Source organism: Pteronotus mesoamericanus, unplaced genomic scaffold (genome assembly GCF_021234165.1).
Source record: "Pteronotus mesoamericanus isolate MK-2021 breed Mesoamerican mustached bat unplaced genomic scaffold, CSHL_Meso_final contig_65, whole genome shotgun sequence".
Classification (NCBI taxonomy): Eukaryota; Metazoa; Chordata; class Mammalia; order Chiroptera; family Mormoopidae; genus Pteronotus; species Pteronotus mesoamericanus.
In genome coordinates, this window is record NW_026555228.1 from 5,586,704 (window position 1) to 5,605,234 (window position 18,531).

At 39.6% G+C, this 18,531-nt stretch overlaps 1 protein-coding gene across 2 annotated transcripts in view; it reads left to right on the forward strand.

Moving 5' to 3' along the window:
• The window catches only part of GLRA2 (glycine receptor alpha 2), a 169,818-nt gene that overhangs the window by 72,731 nt on the left and 78,556 nt on the right, over window positions 1-18,531 (forward strand). For both annotated transcript variants that reach the window (XM_054581183.1, XM_054581184.1), the window contains exon 7: window positions 1,601-1,815. In XM_054581183.1, the coding sequence (XP_054437158.1) occupies window positions 1,601-1,815 (215 nt within the window). The remainder of the gene's footprint in view (window positions 1-1,600; window positions 1,816-18,531) is intronic.

Below are 18,531 nucleotides of genomic sequence, written 5' to 3' on the forward strand. Positions count from 1 at the left end.
ACTTGCTGGATATTTACCAAGAAAATAGAGCTACACGGCAAGGACCTGGGCTGGGCCCCAACCCCCCTCCGCAGATAAGATGTCTATACCCTCTGGAATAGGTCAGTGAGCACAATAGAGACTTTTTGCAAACCTGAGAGAAAAGGAAAAAGATTTGGGAATCTTCTGCTGTTCTCTTGCTGACCATCTGCGGTCGATGAAGTCTGAGAAAAGGTATATGAGACCTTGTAAGTGGTGCAGGAAGTGTATACATTCTGGCCAGCTTCCCCGGCATCCCCTTTTGACATGGAATCCTCAGGGCAATTTGCACTCTCTGTCCTAGTGGAAGAGAGGGATAATAACATAGATCATTGCAAACCCAGGAACACAGCTGTTGTGCTCTCCAGGACTGGACAATAATAGGAGTTCGGTTGAATTTCAGCTGGCGGGGATTCAGCGGGCCCTGAAGACAAGCATTGTCAGTGGTGCTGAGGGATACATGGGGCGGCGGGACAATAGGAGTTGGTAGCAACGGCGGGCGTCTGTTGTTACCTGGAAGATTATGCCCACTCAGGAAAATTGATGGCTTTTCATACGAATGTCCCAGTTTTGATAGCACAGAAGCTGATCATAGATGGGCAATTGTGACAGGATGGTTTGTGCAGTGACTGCTCCAGGTCCCTTGCTGAGGAGAATGGCCTGTGCACACGTGTTTCAGCAGTCAGCGGTGCCTCCTGTGAAGTAACTGAAACCCGATTCCCAGTGCGCCGCCCGACCAAGAAGAATGCAACCCTATCTCTTATCATTTGTGTGTGCTAAGCCCAATTACCTTCTGGGGCTCTAGCTCCCAGCCAGTTAAAGACAGAAGAAGTGGCAAGGAGCAGGGTCATCTCTCTCACAGCGGTGTGTTAACAGTTTTCACATCTTTATGTGCACCCTGTTTTACAGGCAGTGTAACATTGTAAACAGAGTCTAGAAATATTCTAAATGTCCTCAAGAATATCTGTCTTGGGTACAAATACTCTAAATGTACCCAAAAGGCTAGGATATTTTTATAATAACTAGATTATATGCATCGATGACACAAATATATATTTTTCTCTTGCTATTGATAACACAATAATAGATATACTATTATTCAAATACTTTGGGAGACCCATATGAGCTTTACCACTTTGGAGGGAATGGTTTCAAATATTACTTATTGCATGTTATATATTTTATGCTGTATATTCTGCTATACATATATGTGATGGATTATATATTATATGCTATATTTTATAACCCCACAAAATATGAGTATTTTCTTTCCCTAGGTCAGTTTACGACAGTCTTGCAAATTTTACAGTTCTGTCTAAATAGTCAAGCTGCAAAAATCACAGATTTTTGAAAATTAAACATCCCACATTGTTTTGGTCCAGTGGCTCCTTAGCTCGCTCATTCTCACACTGTCATTTCTATTACTGGTTAAGTTACAAAAGAGTTCCATTGCTTATGCAGGGTGAGCTTTTTGTAAAATCTTCCAAATCCATCATAATGCTCTTATTTTTTTAAAGTGGCAGTCTATAATAGAAAAGATAACTTCACATTGGATTTTAAATCAACATTTCTTGCCTTCCAGGAAAGTTCACCTGTATCGAGGTTAAGTTTCACCTGGAACGCCAGATGGGATATTACTTGATTCAGATGTACATCCCCAGTCTCTTGATAGTCATTTTGTCCTGGGTCTCCTTTTGGATAAACATGGATGCAGCCCCTGCCAGGGTCGCACTGGGCATCACCACGGTTTTGACGATGACCACTCAGAGCTCAGGCTCCAGGGCATCTCTGCCAAAGGTAAGCGATCTCCTCACTTGACAATGTGTGACCTGAGAAGTTTGTCAATGGTTTTGTCGGCTGGAGGATTCTGGGAAGACAGAAATATTTATCACCCTGTGACCCTGTTCGAGATGCAAATGCAGTAAGAGAACGTAGAGTTGAGTTTGAGATCATGTGAGCTCTGAGGACGTGGGGTAACTGTGTAATCGCATCCATTGGGAGAAATGGGAGTCAGGGCTAAGAGAGGGGAAGAATGAGCGGAGGCACAAACATGGTTTAGGAATTCTGTCTAAGGAGCCCTGTGAGTGCTTTTGACCTCATGTTGTTTATGAGCCATTCAGCTTGCAGGAATTGGCATAAGATTGATATGACTCAGGCGGTACTGTCAACTTTTTATTGGTGAAACTATTGTGATTCATATGCTCAGTAAAGTCACTTACAGTAATAAATGTTTGAATTAAAGCTCCTGGATGTTTGCACAGAAAAGTCATCTCAATGAGTGTGTGTGTACATAACATATAATATTAGGGTGCAGCAAATCACATACATGAATCTTTGTTATGCCTTAATTTACCATAATGGCAGATACACTACTATTTTTGAGCAACCTAGTTGCCTAGAGAAAGATCAGTGGCATTGTCTAAGGTGGTGGATATTCTGGTAACTGTGAGAGGTTGACAGAGAAGTGTGGGATGGATATCAGAGACACATAGACATTTTGTGGCAAGTCAAGGAACAATCCATACGGGCTGCATAATCTATTTTTATGTAAGGCAAGTCCTCTGCATTTGTAAATATTCCTTAAGCAAGCAATATACCCCACTTGTGAAATGCCCCAACTCCCCACAAGTGTGTCTGTGTGTGTTTCCTCCTTTTGCTGAGTACCTTGAGGCATTGGCTTCAAATCTACAGGAATCTGGGTTCAACTTAGTATTCAGTATATACTGTCTCATACTGGTTCAGCCGTCTCTCCAAAACCCAGTTCCAGAGAGTAATTGAGATGTAATCCCGTATCTTTGCTGGCTTGAGCTTAGGTTCAGTTGTGCTGCATTTCACATGATGAGAAATGTTAGACCGTGCCCCGCGTTACTTCCTATGTTGGAAGATAAGGTGACATATGAAAGAGGCCTGCAGCTTTAATGGAGATGGACTGGATACTGGGAAAACAGTTATCCAAACTTTTCAAGTGCCTGGCCTCCGAAGATAAATATTAGACACTGCATGCTAAAAGAGAAAGGAAGAGATCTGTCTCTGATACTTTTATTTTCTAGAACAAATAGTACAAAATACCTGTGTCATATTTCTACAGGAATACAGATGTCAAAAATACTAACAGCCTTTTTTTTCAGCTACATAATCACAAATAAATTTTACCTAATAGAAATCTTAATCCACACTGTGCCCCATCTTAAACAGGTCCACTTGCTTATTTCTCTGTAGTTATTAGTTACTGCCATCACTGCATGCCATGTTGTTAAACCCAAGGATGCACAAGCCTGTATTTTACAGTTTAATAGGTAGCTGAAGTATTGGTGACAAATCGTATGCAGATAATGTCAAAAAATAAGACATTTAGCCTCCAACCACTTATTGCTATAAAAATAGTAGTCATTTATTTTCAAAATGGGAGCTTGGGTTTTTATAAATCTGTTACTCATTCTTATTAGCTATTATTATTCTACAACAATGGTCAAAACTATTGCTAAATAAATGGTCACTGCTCAGTGATCTTTGTCTGCAGAGACAATCAGGAACCAAACGAGGGGATAATCGAAAATCCTTTTATTCTGGGCTCTGAACTCATAGTGGTTATCCGTTTGCCATCAGCAGGTTTATCTTCCTACGTGTATTTTTCTTGGGCTATTATTAAACATGGTTGGCTCTCAGCTCACGGTGGAGAGATGTGACTCATATGGATGACAGTGAGAAAGAAAAATGGGATGAAAAGTGAGTCATGGAAAATAAAGACTTGACCATGCACTCGCGCGCATGCACACGCACACACACATCCACATCCACATACTCATTTTAACGTATAAATATTGCAGCCCCCAAGCAGATACTCCGCTCTGCCGACTGGAAAGATGTTCCAGGGCCTATGGCAACTCACTTTACAAGCAGGCATGCACACTGCATTTTAAAAGTAAGAATGCTCGTTATAGAAAAGATAGAAAACAAAGAAAATATCATTAATGTTAGCCATCCAGTTAATAACTGTTGTTAAGATTTTGGTGTATTTCCTTCCAGCCTTTTTTTTTTTCCTATTCATACTTGTAAGTAAATCCACACAGCTGCACACACATAAAATTGAGATCTAATTTTTATACAGTTGTACACTATTTCCCATGGCATTAAAAATCTATCATAAACATAATTTTCACTGGCTTAATAGTCTATCCGATGTGTTAATCATCATTTATTTTACCATCTTGGGTATTTAGGATTTCTTTTTTGCTTTTATAAGTATGATCATTGTAACATATTTGTACATGAGTGTTTGTGTCTCACTGTGTTGTAGAAGACATATGCATATATTTTTTAAATCTTATTTTGTAATGTGAAAAAGAAGGCACTGAAGATGCTTAGAGTAAGGTTTGCTGTGCAGGGGTGTCCAACCTTTTGGCATCTCTGTGCCACACTGGAAGAAGAAGAGTTGTCTTGGGCCACACATTAAACACATTGTGACATGTAATCACAAAAAAATCTCATAATGTTTTAAGCAAATTTACGATTTTGTGTTGGGCCACATTCATAGTCCTCCTGGGCCACATGTGGCCCACGAGCCGCAGGTTGGAGACCCCCTGATGGTAAGATGCCCGATGAGATGTAGGTTCCACTCAGGCAAAAACTTGGTTTTGTTCATCATGTAAACTTCAGTACCTGAAACAGTGTGTGACTTAGACTACATGATTGATATATCTTCATTGAATGGATAAAGAAATAAATTAATGAACAGCCATCTTCTCCCATGTGAGACCATGTAGCAAATAGAGTAGACTTGAAGTAGAATCCACGAGTAAAAGTGTTACAGAAAAATATTAGAGTTTTAATACATGGAAGAATCTCATAATTTTATAACAGATACGGTCGAGGGATGGAATTTCTCTAAAGAAGTATGACTATGTCTTTCTTTCCCGAAGTTCTCAAGTTGACTTTGGAAAGTTAAGACTATAGCTACAAAGGTCTATTTTGAAATATGGGGAGGCCTGGATCAAAAACTCAGAACCTTCACTTCACTCATCTTCTCTAAGCCCATTCACTTATTTCTAAAATGAGAATAATATTATCTGTCTATTTCAAAAATTAAATGAGGATGAGATGCAGCATTACCAGTATAAAGTGTTTAGCCCACTCAATTCATTCTGGTTATTTTTGTTGTTATTGTTCCAGGTCCATAGCATAATAGAAAAGACTGTACCATGTGATGGGAGGTTATATTAGAAGACTCATAAAGGGCCTTAGGAATAGAAGACAGCATGTTCTTTGGATGGCTCATTATTTGGTTATAGTCATCCTGCCAATGAGAGGAGCCCAAGTTTATCACATGATTGTGTGTATATGCATGTGAGCACCTTTCATAGGCAGGCAGTTTACTGAACGAGTTAAGTTCCAGAGGGCCTGAATAAATAACGGCTTTGTTTTTTCCCCAATCACTGCCATTAAACATCCTCCATTTGTTCTGTTTTCCCTGCCCCTGGAGGACACTTCAGTAAGGTTCCATAGATTCTCAGTTATTACATGGCAGGCCATTAGACTCAGAATGAACAACCGTGTATTTTACCATTTAATAGACAGCTCAAATATTGGGGGTACTATAGGACAGTCCATTATCAGATCTTTATCTATCCTGAAACAAACTTCAGACTCACACCCAATTCAGTGGCCTTCCCCTCCCTTGCCCCCAGCTCAGACCTGACCTTTGCCTTGAACATGTGCAGGGAGGCGGGCACACTGCCTGTTCCTCCCCCTTGCTTTCCCAATTCTCTGCGCAATCCTGTTACTGACTTCACTACTGTTGACAGCTGAGGGTGAAAGGGTGGATGGAAAAAAAGTTGTATGTGACTGACACTGTTGTATTTTAAGTCTTGCTTTCTCTAATGGCAAGCCTCCAAATTCCCACCTTCTTGTGCGTGGAACTTGCATTCTTTAAAGATTTCTAGGGGTCCCACACACTATACCATTCATAGATGAACAATGCACTCTCCGGCCGATGTCTTAGAATCACATCGAAGCTATCACCTCCTAGGATCATATCCCATGCAACTTCTTACTCCTGGATTCTCCTTACCCAAGTAGACAGCCCTCCCTGTTGATATGCTTCCAAGATGATTTACATCTGGCTACCTTCCACAGCATCTAGAACATGCATTCTTGCCTTACTAACAAGTGGAAATGCAACTTAAATAACTGGTAACCCTTCTACCTTCACCTCCCCACCTTGGACCTTCCAGCCAGCCTACATCCTTCACAATTTATCCAGGTAAGAAACAAGTTCCTGTGTTCATGTTTTCATACAGAACCTAAACCACTGAGGACACATTGCAGGTTCTCCTAAGACCTCTTTTACTCTCTGATACAGGGCAACTTGTTGGAATTTGAGCAGCTCAGCAGATAGATGACACATGGAAAAAATGCCAATTTCTTCTCTTACAGGGGTGGGGGTAAATAAATCACCTTCTCCCCATCTTCAGGAGAGTAGGGAAAATGCCACAGCACTGTCAACATCCACAAATTCCATTACTTCCATTAATTCTTTTTGAATGTCTAGTCTTCAGCAACAGGCTATACAACATAGCCTAGGTGTGTAGTAAGCTGTACCATCTAGGTTCATATAAGTGTGCTCTGATGTTTGCTCAATGACAACATCACCTAATGACACAAGTAACAGAATGTATCCCTGTCATTAAGTAACAACTGTGTAAGTACAACAAGAAAGATGCCTAACCTATTAAAAGGAGGAAGGTGAAATGGAGGGGGAGAGAGAGAGGGAGGAAGCAAAGAGGAAAGGCGTCCGAGGAGGGAGGGATGGAGCAATGTTAGGGAAAAGCCTGAAGGAGGGAGTTTGAGCTGCATTTATCAAGCAGACTAAACAGGTGAAGAAGGAGGAAGTACAGGTCGTTCCAGGCAATGATGACTTCCTACTCCTATTTGGGCTACACTTATAAAACAAGCTTTTCTAGAAGACAACCTGGGCAGGTTTCCAACATGCTTCACAAAATTTAAACACATTTAAAGCAAGAAACTTGTGTTTATTGATTCCAAGTTAATTTCCTGCCTTCCTGCCAACCAAAGCCTTTTGTGGCTTTTGCTTTGTTTGGTCTGGTTTTGTTTGGTTTGGTTTTCAAAAAGTTCAATCTCTTCTCTAAATACAGAACAATGAAATACCAGCAAAATATCTGTTCCACAGATACCATACCATTTGAAGCTGTAAAACTAGTTTTAAAATGTATATCTCTGCCAACCTCCAAGAAACTGTTCAGCTGATAATGTTCTAACCATTTGGAGCATAAAACCCCTAGTGGCAAACTAAAGGCTGGGTGTATTGTTGTCTTTCTGACATGCAGGAAAATGTCAGGATGAATTGAACAGAAGACTCTGAGGCATCAGGCCAGCTTTGAGTGTCACCAAACAGAGTTAAACAATTATTTTCCTTTAATTTATGTTTGTTTCTAGAGCTGAACATGTTGTGGACACTCCTAAGTATGTCTTTGAGTCCTTATTTGTGTCTGCAGCCCAGAGACTCTAGAGGTGTGAGCAAGCATTGGTAGGGGACAGTTGGGATGGCGTAAGTGCACAGGTGACTCTGACAGGTCCATAATTATCTCCTTGGAAAAAGGATCCAGAGGCATCTATAGGCATTATTAACTGAGATGCTCTATTTCCTATAGAAGGAAAGTGCCCCTTACTTTTCAGCCATCTGGTCAACTAAGACCAGCTGGCCCATTTCAAGCAACTGTCAAATCCAGGACAGCTTGGAGTTTAAAACAAAAGAGGCCGTAGTTCTGCTACATTTGGTTTTGTTTTATTCCTCACGAGAATGTTTCTGTCCAGAGACTGCAGTAAGAGAAAATATGAAGGCAGGAAGACTGGTAGCTATAGACATTCTAAAATAAAGATCTGATTGGATGTTTGTTTTAAATCTAAAAGATAAAGATAATTGCTTCTTGGATCAGGTACATCTTGGGCTAATTGGAGTGAATTTCCTAGGTATTTCTGAAGGATGTGGGGAAATTTTTTTGTTTTGTAAAATCAGGATCCAATAAGTTCTTTGATAAAAGATTAAAAAGTCAGAAAGCCCAAGCTTTGGCAAGTTGATCTGCAGGCCGGCTTGCCAGATGTCTGAATATGTGGGAGACTTCATCATAAACTTTCCCTCTGATACTTCCCAAGCCACAACGAAGTGAAGAGTCATTGATGTAGCAAGCATGTGATAGAAATATGCAAAGAGATAACTGGATGAATTCTCTCCGGACCGAGCCAGTGCACCACTAGCTCTTTGGTTCAAACATGTTATTGGCAGCCTATACAGGGAAGCTGACAGTCAGAGAAGCTACCCAGGCTATGCTTCTGCTCAAGGCCTGGTGAGGCTCCTAAGTTTTGGGGAAAATAGCATTTTGTGGTCCAGGATAATTTTGAACTCTCTTCCCATTTCATTAAAATGGATATAACTCTATCTGGGTCACACAGCTTAAGTGTCTTCAGTTCTTATAACTGCCACATGACACGTAGACATGAAGAAACAAAACTTCTGACCTTAAGAAGTCTTGCGTATACATAAAATAGGAGATTTTAATTTAGTAAAGTAAGGACAATGTAGTAGGTTTGGTTTGGTTTGTTTGTTTTACCAAAATGGCTGTAAAAATTCTCCTCTCTGTACCCATACCCTTTGGGTAATAGCCCCCTCCCACATTGACTGTCAACTTGATCATAAGACTTGCCTTGCTTGGCCAATGAGACAATGACAAATATCACATCAACAGAGACTTGCAAAATGCTTTCTGTATTGTACTTAGCTTTGTCTTGCTGTTCTTGGGGCTCCTATGAACACCACCATGTGAATTAATGTCACACTAGCCTGTTAAATGATGAGAGACCCATAGTCCAGTTATTTCAATTACCAAGATGACAGCCAGTCAACCACCAGTCCCTTGCTCACTGGTCTCCTTGCTGTTTCCCAAATATGCCAGGCATAGGGTGTCATTTCTGGGCCTTTGCAACGACTGCTCTCTGTATCTGGAAAGCTCTGCCCCCAGATAGTCACATGACTAACTTCTCCACCATTTCCAAGTCTTTGTTCAAATCTTACTTATCACCTCATCATGCCTCATCAACACTTTGACCAGACTCAACTTTTCAATTTTTTTTTGTTTCCTTGCTGAATTTACCTCCTTAGAGCAATACCACATTTATATAAAACTCTATTATGGATTATGTTTATTGTATATTGTCTGTTTCCCTTAATTTGGCTATGAGCTTCATAAAGGCAAAGATCTTTATCTGGCATGAGCCCTATAACAGCACCTAGCCTATAGTATGTTCTCAATAAATGTTTGTTGATTGAGTGAATGAATGAATATATACATCTCTAAAACCTAGTCACTGAGAAAAACCCTTCTAACCTTTCTCTAGGATACCTTAACTGGCTATTCTGTGCCACAGAGAACCCTGGTTGCCTACATTATGTTACTCTAACATAATAACACTTTTATAAAGTCTCACTTCTCTGACTGATTATATCAAGTAGTGTTACATTCATTTTTCTTTGAAAGCTATTTCTTATAGGCAATCTAACCAAAGACATAATAATAAAACAGCAATGGTTCAGATGAGAGGGCATCTGCACATGCTATTTCTATCTCCGTTTTGCTTCCTCATCACTGTTGCAACTTATTCGGGGGTTTCTCACTGTCCCAGGGCAAGTGTCTATCTCCCCTCCTTGTGCCCGTAGTGTGCTTGAAGGCAAGTGTGTTTTAAAATTCTGCCCTGGCTGGTGTGGCTCAGTGAACTGAGCACCGGCCTGCAAAGCAAAGAGTCACAGGTTCCATTCCCAGAAGGGGCTCATGCCTGGGTTGTGGGCCAGGTCCCCAGTAGGAGGTGCATGAGGGGCAACCACACCTTGATGTTTCTCTCCCTCTTTCTTCCTCCCTTCCCCACTCTCTAAAAATAAATAAAATCTTTTAAAAAATAAAAAATAATGAAATTCTGATAAAGGCGTCCAGGGGTCCCCTCATCTGAGCTCTCCACAGCCACTCTTGGCCAGGGGTGCAGCCCCATCCTCCTTCATGGGGGCCCAAACATCAGAAAATATTCCATTTTCTTTACCTAACGAAAACCAAGAGTTTTTTTGTGTTTCTCTGATTTTAATGTGTCATCCAAGACTATCTGTACATTTGAACCTTAGAATTCCTTTGGACCTGAGAAGCCACAAGCTCCAAACTGAAGTAAACTCATGATATGCCTGAAGCAAACCTTTTCCCATCCCTCGCAAAAAAAGGAAGGTGCTCCAGTTTGCTTTCCAAAATGGACCATGCTTTAACGAAACTAGAACATCAAAATATTTTCCAAACTACACATGAGCTGATCTTTTAAAATCTTAAATTTTGTGTTATGAGCAGAAGAGGGGGCCTCAGTAAATCCTGTTAGGGATGGAAAAGTTGATGATCCTGAAGGTGAGTTTACTTCCTGTTTTTGAAGATCTGTTTGAAGTGGATACCACTTCTTATAGGAAGCCCTCATGACTCTCCATGAAATGTAAATGGCCTCTCTCCCTTCCTTGCCCCCACGGCATTCCTTTTCTCATATCCATCACTGCATTCTGACACGTGGCTTACTGATCAAGGCCTTCGTGTAGCTGCCCTAATGTATGGTAAACTCCTTGCAGAGGGGACCAAGCATTGCTTAACTCTGCATGTGACTTGCATAGAAGAAATTGTTGAAGTTGTATAAGGGGACCACATTCAACAGTTCCCGATGTTCTAGGATCAGAGCAAGTATTAGTGCTGGAGCTCACTTGGGCTCACAAGGAAGTGTCACTAAAGCAGGACTCTCATCCTTTGCTGTGCATTACAATCAGCTGAGAAATTTTATCACTTTCCTAGACTCTACCACACACAAATCAAGTCAACTATCTGGCAGCAGGGGCCCGGCATGAGAATATTTTCAAAAAGTGGCCCAGGTTATTTTAATGGGTAGCGAGGGCTGAGAACTGTGGCTCTAATCTTGTTGTTGTCTAGATACTATTATTATCCTCAGTTTGTAGATGAGGATACTAAGGCCCAGAGGTGTTCAACAATGCACTCAAGTTCCCACAGAGCTAGGCCTTGATGCAGTCTACTCTGAGTTGGTGTGATTCATCACTCTGCCACACCAGCTTTGGTAGTTAACAGTTCCTGATTCCTGAGTTCCTTCTCCATGTCTGGCACTGTGTTTAACCCTTTACATAGGTTGTCTCACAGCACACAGATGAGGTAAATACTATTTTGCATCACCAGTTTACAGGTAGGAAAACTGAAACCTAAAGAGGTTAAAAAATTTGCCCACAGTGATCAAGTGGAGAATAAAGATTCAAACCACTGGTCAATTCAAATCCTCCCAAAGGAGGAACAAAGAAATTTCAGTTCCTGCACATTGTCCACTGTGCTTATAGGTAGAAGCTTTTGACTGTGAGAGACGCTATTTTCCAGCCTCTGAGATCCCTGTCTTTTGTCTACGCATATTGCATTCACTGTGGGTCATATGTGATTGGCATCTCTGTTCATCGTTTTGATGAAAAGACAATGCTTGCCTGATTGCCCGTTCTTCTTTCCTATTAAGAATAAGTTATAATGGTTCCTGAGGCTTCCATTACACGTTCCCCCTCAGCAGACTTTCTAACTTAACTCAGTTGCTGTTTATTGCCTCCATCAGCTGTAGCCTTTCTAACCATCATTTTCATCAACTCACAGTATGATTATGTTAAAAGCTCAATCAGATATAAGCCATTATGAATCATTTAATGGCTAAAAGGTTCTAACAAAAGCAGATTGGGTGGCCATCAACAACAAAATGGTTAAACTGTGGGTGTGCGTACAATGAAATATTAGATGGATACCAAAATGTAAGAACTACAGTAACACATAACAGAGATGAATCTCTAAATCAAATGTTGAGGAAAAGTTAACAAGCACAAAACATTCACAAAGTGAATCTATGGTGTTAAACTAGGATGATGGCTGAATTTGACAAGGATAGAGGCACTAGCAACTGGGAGCAACTTTGAGGTATGGAACTTTGGGGGAAAGAAATGTCTTGCTGTGGTTATACAGGTAGGTTCATTTTGTGGTGGCTCATGAAACTGTGCACTTGTGAGCCTGGGACCTTTTTATTGCAATATGAATGGGGTATTTTGTTTATAAAAGCATGGATAAGGTTGGCTTGGTAAAGCAAAGAAATACAGGTTTCCCAATTAAGGGTACAGGAACATTTTGGTCCTGGTACTTTTAAATATTTTAATAAAGAAGTTTTAAAAAATCTAGATTGCACTGATAACGAATAAACAATAGAGACGACTCGTACACTTTAGGCAGTTTCCTCTTCTTCCTTTTTCGGAACAAATGTAACAAAAACTAGTATTTATTGACTGCAGATTCCAGACCTATACTAAGTGCTCGTCATTCACACTCATATATTATTTAATCTTCTCCACAACCAAATGAGCTAGGTATTGTTGGTCCCATTTTCTAAACAAATAAATCAAAGCTCAAGCTTATACAACTAATAACTGTCAAAGCTGGAGTTCAAACTTAATTGGACGCAAAACTCTACTCCTCTCTTACTATGCTACTCTCCTTCACATTTTATAGTCATTAATGTCCCTTCAGCCTTTAAAATGGATGTCTTTTTATGCCTGTCAGGAGTGTCCAACCTTTTGGCGTCTCTGGGCCACACTGGAAGAAAAGTTGTCTCAGGCCACACATTAGATACATTGCAACACGTAATCACAAAAACATCTCATAATGTTTTAAGTAAATTTATGATTTTGTGTTGGGCTGCATTCACAGCCATCGTGGGCTGCATGTGGCCCGCGGGCCACAGGTTGGACACCCCTGGATAAGCTTGACGATTGATTGATGGCACTCAAAGGATTCTGTAACGTAAAGAATCTTTCCACATTCTTAAGTTACAGTTCACACTTTTGAGTACTAATGACTCTCCATCCAGTTCCGGCTTCTCCTGGAATAGCCCCACCCTTTATCTTGCTCCCCATTGCTGTTTCTAGCTGACTTCCTAAACAATCCTTTTTTTTATGGAACTGGAAATTAACAGCTCTCTTGTCGTTAGTAAGAATCTGAAAGTATAAGATAAGAAACAGAACTTGGTACTTAATAATAGTTCTTGCTCTATATAACCCTAATTAAAAGACCCCCTTTCAAAAGGAATTGACATTTTGTAACTGGCTCAAATAGAAGACCATTCTCCATTACTCTAAATTGTGTTATTGGTTCCAAACCACAGTCATGGATTTCTCTTTTGGTAGGACTCCACAGAAAGTATGCTCTGCAAATCTGGAAATAGATGTTATAGGATTAGTCCTTTTTAATTCATTCAGTTTAATTAATATTCACAGTATATCCTATATTCTAAAACATACTCTTTCCTATTTTCACAGGCTCTGAGTTTGGGTTGCAGCTTAAAACTGAAGACAAATCAGGGTTTAATTGAAGGTGCTTGTTGTACTTAGTGGTGTGTAAAATCATGGTGCATCTCACAATCACTGACATCTTAGATTTAATGAACTACTATACTGAACTTCTTTTAGAACCAGCCATTATGCTCGATGCTGGTCATACAGAGTGAGTCAAATAGACATGCTCCCAGACCTCAGAGAGCTCACATCCCACTGGAGTGACAAATATTAAGCATGTCATTGGCTGATAATACTTATTAAGAAGTACTCTGGGTGTCAAGGAAGCATGTAACAAGCATCAAAGAAGGCTCTTCCCAAGGAACTGAAGTCTGAGTGAGACTTGAAATATAAGACGTGCCTAGGCAAAGGTGGCAGAGGATGATCCCAGAGGAGGAAGATGCTAGTATGTAGGATTCGAGGTTGGAAATAGCCCAACAACAAGGGAGAGATGCCTTGGGTAGGGTATTGAGTACGGGAATGAAAAGAAATTGATACATTTGAGATAAATTTTGAAGATAAAAATGAAGCCAAAGTCAAATACTGGGGGAGCACTCATCTTAAGGGAATTGAAAATGACAATTCACAAGCTTAAGCAAAGGACAACATCATGATTGGGAGACTTAGGTGTTTTAAGTATAATCTAGGACTTGAGTACTAGGAGAGGAAAGCTGTGAGGAGCAGTGGAAAAGCATCCTCCACAAAGCACTGGGAACACAAGAAGCAGTGATCTGTAGCCTACATATCAAAGAATAGCATCACTGGATGCTAAAGTATCCTTCCCTATTTGGGGTTACTATCAGAGCACAAAGGATCAGGTAGTGCTCATCTGAACCAGAGAAGTAGTGGGAGAGTCCACTGACCTCAACAGGAAACAGTAATGGCAGCCCCACTGTTGTAACCCCTGAACCTGTAGGTTCATGACCATTGTCCCTTAGCAGAAAACCCCACCTACAGGTTTCTTAATTAGATGTTGAGACCATTGACATTTAATATGACTACTGATGTGGTTAGGTTTAAATTTACCATTTTACTATTTTATTTGTCCCATCTGTTCTTTAAGCTTTCCCCTCTTTTCAACCTTCTCCTTAATTCCCTGAAGTTTACTGGCTCTTTCCAGCCTCAGCTCCTACCCTGTGAACTCTGGCTTCTGTGGTCTCTCCAGACCCTCAGTTCTTTCTCTTCAATGTTGGGAGTTCGTTGAGCTCTGCTTAGGTTCCTCCTGAGGAAATCACGATCTGAAGACTCTCTAAAGACAGCAAGCTGGAGCAAGAGCAGGACTGACCTCATTTGTTTTCCATGTTTCAGGGAAGCATTGTCTTTTGCCTAATGTGTGATGTCTTGAAAAACACTTGTTCAAGTTTTGTCCAGATTTTTGTAGTTAATTCAAGATGGAGGGTAAATCTGGTCCCTATTACCTCATCTTGGCCTTAAGTGGAAGTTAATGCCATGGTTTTGAATCTGTGATTTTTTAAAAACATTTGACATGGGATGTAAATAAATTGAATGTGACAATTTAGATAATTGAAATAATTATCAGAACTAGTATTAGGTTGTAAATGCTAAGAGCACAGTTGTTCTAATCAATGAAGACCACATTTATTAAATAAATGGTGTATGAACTCTAAGACTGAGAACAAATGTTTTGTAAAAAAAATTAATACTTGGTCTGTATGGGCACAAATAATATCTTAGTGGGAACATCAGTTTTGCTCTACAAAATGTATTATCAAAAGATTTGCTTCCAAGTGTTATATTCCAACATATTTAGGCTTATAATTGACTAATTATTCTTAATTCTTTTTCTATAACACACTTGGGACTGCTTTTGGGAGAGGGGACCTTATCTCCTGTTCAACAACTCCTCTTCACATGTTAATTTCTCTCAATAGTTCCTGCTTGCCCCCCTGGATGCACTCACTTAAATCACAGTTATTTATGTAGTTTAAACAGGTTTGACTCAATGCAATAAATACTCAAGGTGCACCTATTATATTAGATATTAAGTAGGTGGAAAAGATAGTAAAATAGCCCCTGTCCTTGAGTAATTTATGACCTAGAACAACAGAAATACTGTCCACAGAGGGCCAGAGAGAGAACCGTGTTAGGTGCTGTGGGTCACACGGTCTCCATCACAGCTGCTCAATGCTGCGGTTGTGGTGTAAAGGCAGCCACAAACAAATACATACACACACGAGTGTGGCTGTGTTCCAATCAAGCCCCTGATGTAATAGGAAGAAGCAGAGAAGTACATAGAACAATAGAGGGTGGGGTGAAAGTAGTTTTATAGAGGTGAGTACATGAAGTAGTTTATTCTTGTATTATTATTTATTAATTATTATATTATCATCCATATGAACAACTGTAGACCTACTTTTTCTTCCCCTGTATATGTATGTCAAAGATGACCAGAAGCAAATGCTATGAGATGTCAGTGAAGGGAGATTTCATATCTTAATACCTGGTTTATAGAAACAATGAATGGTTTAATGGAAGCAGAGATATTTGAGTTAGTGTATTAAAACTTGGTAGAATTAAAATAAGCAGAAATGACAAGGGAAGACCTGAAATAAATACCAGAGATGAGTAAGCACTGAAGATGTGGGGATAAAAGAGTCCTACTTAGCTGGAACGTTGATTATACACAAGTGAGATGGGAAGTGAGAAAATGGAAGCCCTTTGGATTGTCCCAGACAGAAATATCTTCCTTTTCTAGAGTGGCTAAGCTGCTTTCTTCCATCCTTTATCTCATTCTATCTTATATTATGGTTATTTCTACACTTCCCTTTGTTCCTCTACTAGACAATCTTGACATTTAGGGCAATGATTATATATTGTTCACTTTTGAATCTCTACTGTTTCTAGCACAGATATGAAACTCAGCAGTAGAGCAAAATTATTTGTGGAATTAATAAATGAAACCATCCACTTTGGCCCAAACCATCTGGGCTTGCTAACTAGACCCTGAGGCCCTGCAGAAAAACTTTAAAGACTAGCTGACAGACAAGGAGTGGAAATGTTCACTCGTTACAACAGTAGCACCTTTATTTTCAACAAGAGTTTTGGTAAGAGATTTTGCAATGGATTAATTCCTTTGATTCCTTCATCATGTAGATTTGACCACAATTAGTAGCCACCTGAAATACAGCTTCTAAGTTGTAATTCTCCACAGTGTATTTCAAGGGGAAAATCCATACAGATAAGTACTGGGGTTTTATTTTTTAATCAAAAGGTTAATTAAGTGAATTAATCTTTATGTTTGAATACATTTTTGCATGGGATTTCAAATAAATAATTTAAATGGGTTAAAATTAAGTCAGTATAGTATTAAAATGAATAATAAAGCTTAGGAAATCAGTAAAAATCTTATGTGTCCTATTAATTATGTAACAGCAGACAAAATTGCCTATGGCAAGTTTAACCTGACAAGACAGGAAAGCTGAAAAAGATGCTCAAATCCTCCTGCAATTGTGAGTATCTCCATAGAAATCATTTTGTAAAATGTATAGTGTTCCGCAAAGACATAGCGTTAAGTAGTTTTTTCAAGAAAAGAATTAAGCAGTTAACATTTAAATGAACCTTCTGAATTGCAATGAGAGTAAATAACTGTAGGACCATAAATCAACTTTGCTGTGTCCACTGAGGAAATGAAGATAGACAGCAAAAATGGAGTCTGAGTACACATGTGTGGCTGAGGGAAGAGGCCCAGATCATTTAATGAAGATTTCTAGGTGCAAATAGTGACACCATCCATCAGCAGTATCTGTTTATATAACACCTGTGTGTCTGTGAGACTATGTAGGTGGTGGCTTGTGAGTAGGAACCTTTCTTTTGTTAGTAAATGTCACAATAAACACATAAGAGAAATATGAGGGCCAGAGTCTATGTTACTATTCAGAAGAAAATGGACTGTAAAAGGCCACTTCAGAATACAAGAATGCAAGACAAGTTCCATCATGGTCTTTGACAGTCTCCAGGGAAGTGTTAGTTTCTTCTTTATGTGAAATTAATCAGGTCATGTGAAATGTGTGTCTCACATTATCTCTATTGGAAACAATTCCTAGGGAGGAGTTTTGAATATGCCTTCCATCTAGAAATCATGGGGATCAAACATTGCAGTTTGATGTGAAAGCAAAGACATACCTTCCTTAGTGCCCGTATAGAATCACTACTCCTGGTCTTTCCTGGCCATACTGAGACTAGGTTTAGGGGGGAAAAAAAAAAGAAAACCATAATGCAAGGGATATGTCAAAGAGACATAAAAGCCATTGAATGAGTTCCCAGTGGCCAAAGCTAGAACAATTTAAGCAACAAAATAAATAACGTAGTTTTGGATTATGACACATATCATAAAATAAATAACCGTGAGCCCAAACGGATATAAACAAATGATTAATAACAAGAGTTAAGGGCAGTAGATAAATTTCTCATGCAGAAGTATTCTAAATGATTTATGTAGATATTTAACCTTCAAGGAGGTAGAAAATAATTCCCCACTTGAACACAGGTTAAGTCTAGTGACTTCCTTCCAAAGACAGCATGGAAAGCAGGGAAAAGAATGACTTCACAGTGAAGAATCCTGATAATCACTTCCTCTGTCAGAAGATCAACAGCGTGGTCGACAGTGATAAGTTACGTTGATGGTATACAGCCTTGATAATAGGATGAGAAGGAAACTTTAACTCTGTAGTCTTCCTCCCCCAAACCCAGAACCCTGCTAATCTCAAGAACATCAGACAGTTTCCAGCTGAGGCGCATTCTACAAAATGCCTAACCAATAAGCCTCAAAACTGCCAAGGTCGTAAAAAACAAGTCTGAGAAACTATCACAGCTCATTGAAGCCTGAGGAGAGACAATAATTTAATGTAATATGGTTTCCTGGATGGGAGAATTGGACGACAACAACAAAAATTAGGTAAAAACAAAAGTATCACAATTGGTTCATTAGGTGCAACAAATGTACCGCACCAGCTAGATGTTAACATCATGGAAAACTGACTGTAGGGTGTATGGAAATTATCTGTGTTATCTTTACAACTTTCTATAAATCCAACACCATTCTAAACTTTTAA